At 48.1% G+C, this 2,313-nt stretch overlaps 1 protein-coding gene across 1 annotated transcript; it reads left to right on the forward strand.

Annotated features, from left to right (window-relative positions):
• Positions 1–1,279: 1,279 nt before the first annotated feature.
• On the forward strand, positions 1,280–2,047 carry LOC138867952 (semenogelin-1-like). Its single transcript, XM_070145235.1, has one exon. It carries the CDS (start codon positions 1,280–1,282, stop codon positions 2,045–2,047), a length of 768 nt encoding a protein of 255 aa, XP_070001336.1.
• Positions 2,048–2,313: the final 266 nt, after the last annotated feature.

Here is a 2,313-nt window from a genome sequence, read left to right on the forward strand (position 1 = left end):
TCCTTCTTCTTCTTCCTCTTCCTCCTCCTCCCCTCGCTGTGTATTTAATCACGCCGTATTGACCGTGAGAAGATAAACACCGGAAGCAGCCCGTGAGTGAGCGAGAGTGAGTGAGAGTGAGAGTGAGAGTGAGAGTGAGAGTGAGCGAGAGTGAGTCCATGTGTGAGGGATTGATTACCTTCTTCGGCGGGCGGGCGCATCCGGCAGAGATCTGCGCCCGCTACTACCCACGCCTTCCCCCCTTCCTTCCCCGTCCCCCTCCCCCTTTATTTATCCAATATCCATGAGCATTCAGGACGCGGTCGAAGAGGGTTGGATGAACCAGGAGAAACGTGGGGAAGGAATCGCTAGCTGATGATGAAGCCATCTGTGATCAGAGCCAGCTGGGAATGTCGGGGAGAAGCCAGCTGGCCAGAGTGTAAACAAGGCGCGCGTTGAGAAAGAGCTGAGCGATGAGGACAAGATTGATATTGATGGGCAGATGGCTAATGAGCAGAAAATGAGCAGCGTGTAAGATGGGAAAATAAGATGAATATCGACAGTCAGATATGAGATGAACACCAAGAGCTAGACGAGAGAACAGGATGAACAGCTGAACAACGAGAATACTTGGAACTATGGCAGCGAGTTGCATATTAATAACAAAGTGAACACTGCTAAACAGCCGAACAACGAGAACAAGATAAACACTAGCTGCCGGATGAACAAAGAGCACAGGCTGAACAGTGAGTCAGTGAACAATAACAAGCTTAACAGGAACAGCAGATGAGCATGATAATGATAGCCATATGAACTAAGAAGGATTGAAAGTTAAGGATAAGATGAACACTGAGACTCATCTGAAGAAGAACAAGGCAGACACTGAGACCCACATGAATAAAACAAAACGAATACCAATCAGTAGAAATGAAACGAACATCTAATCCCGCCAAAACAACATGAACAAAACGAACACCCATCTAAAAAAAAAAAAACGCCTGAGCAATAAGAACAAAACGAATACCTATTTGAATAAAAAAAAGTACATAATTGAACATCAAATCCCACTTGACGAGAACTATATGAACACCCACATGGACAAAAAAAAATCAGACCCCACCTGAACACCCATAACAAAACGAACACCCGTCTGAAATAAATCAAATCTCACCTCAACAATAAGACCATGAAGAAAACGAACACCCATCAGAAACAAACCGAACCCCGCCTGAACAATAAGACCATGAAGAAAACGAACACACATCAGAAACAAACCGCACCCTCCCTGAACAATAAGACCATGAAGAAAACGAACAGCGATCAGAAACAAACCGAACCCAGCCTGACCAATAAGAGCATGAAGAAAACGAACACCCATCAGAAACAAACCGAACCCCGCCTGAACAATAAGACCATGAAGAAATCGAACCCCCATCAGAAACAAACCGAACCCCGCCTGAACAATAAGACCATGAAGAAAACGAACACCCATCAGAAACAAACCGAACCCCGCCTGAACAATAAGACCATGAAGAAAACGAACACCCATCAGAAACAAACCGAACCCCGCCTGAACAATAAGACCATGAAGAAAACGAACACCCATCAGAAACAAACCGAACCCCGCCTGAACAATAAGACCATGAAGAAAACGAACACCCATCAGAAACAAACCGAACCCCGCCTGAACAATAAGACCATGAAGAAAACGAACACCCATCAGAAACAAACCGAACCCCGCCTGAACAATAAGACCATGAAGAAAACGAACACCCATCAGAAACAAACCGAACCCCGCCTGAACAATAAGACCATGAAGAAAACGAACACCCATCAGAAACAAACCGAACCCCGCCTGAACAATAAGACCATGAAGAAAACGAACACCCATCAGAAACAAACCGAACCCCGCCTGAACAATAAGACCATGAAGAAAACGAACACCCATCAGAAACAAACCGAACCCCGCCTGAACAATAAGACCATGAAGAAAACGAACACCCATCAGAAACAAACCGAACCCCGCCTGAACAACAAGCACAGCACGAACACCGACACACCTCCGTGAACAACCCCGCCCGCGTGAACAGCGAGAGCCAGGTGAGCGCAGATGAGCAGCCGGGGACACGAGGCCGCGCGAGCTCTTGACGCGGCGCCGGTATCGGAGATCGAAGGCCTCCTCTTCGGCGGCGAGGATATTCACCTCCTGGAGGACGAGTCAGCCTCGAGGAGAAGGATCTGCTCTCTTCGGCGGGCGGAGGCGACGGCCTTCTTCCTGGGGATTGTGGGGGGTTGGGGGGAGAGGGCGGGGAGGAAGGGTCTGGCGATGTGTGG

This window comes from Penaeus vannamei, chromosome 33 (genome assembly GCF_042767895.1).
Source record: "Penaeus vannamei isolate JL-2024 chromosome 33, ASM4276789v1, whole genome shotgun sequence".
Taxonomy (NCBI): domain Eukaryota; kingdom Metazoa; phylum Arthropoda; class Malacostraca; order Decapoda; family Penaeidae; genus Penaeus; species Penaeus vannamei.

Bases quoted from the DNA above. Each gene is read 5' to 3' on its own strand.
- LOC138867952 (XM_070145235.1), top strand. From the start codon at position 1,280: ATGAAGAAAACGAACAGCGATCAGAAACAAACCGAACCCAGCCTGACC.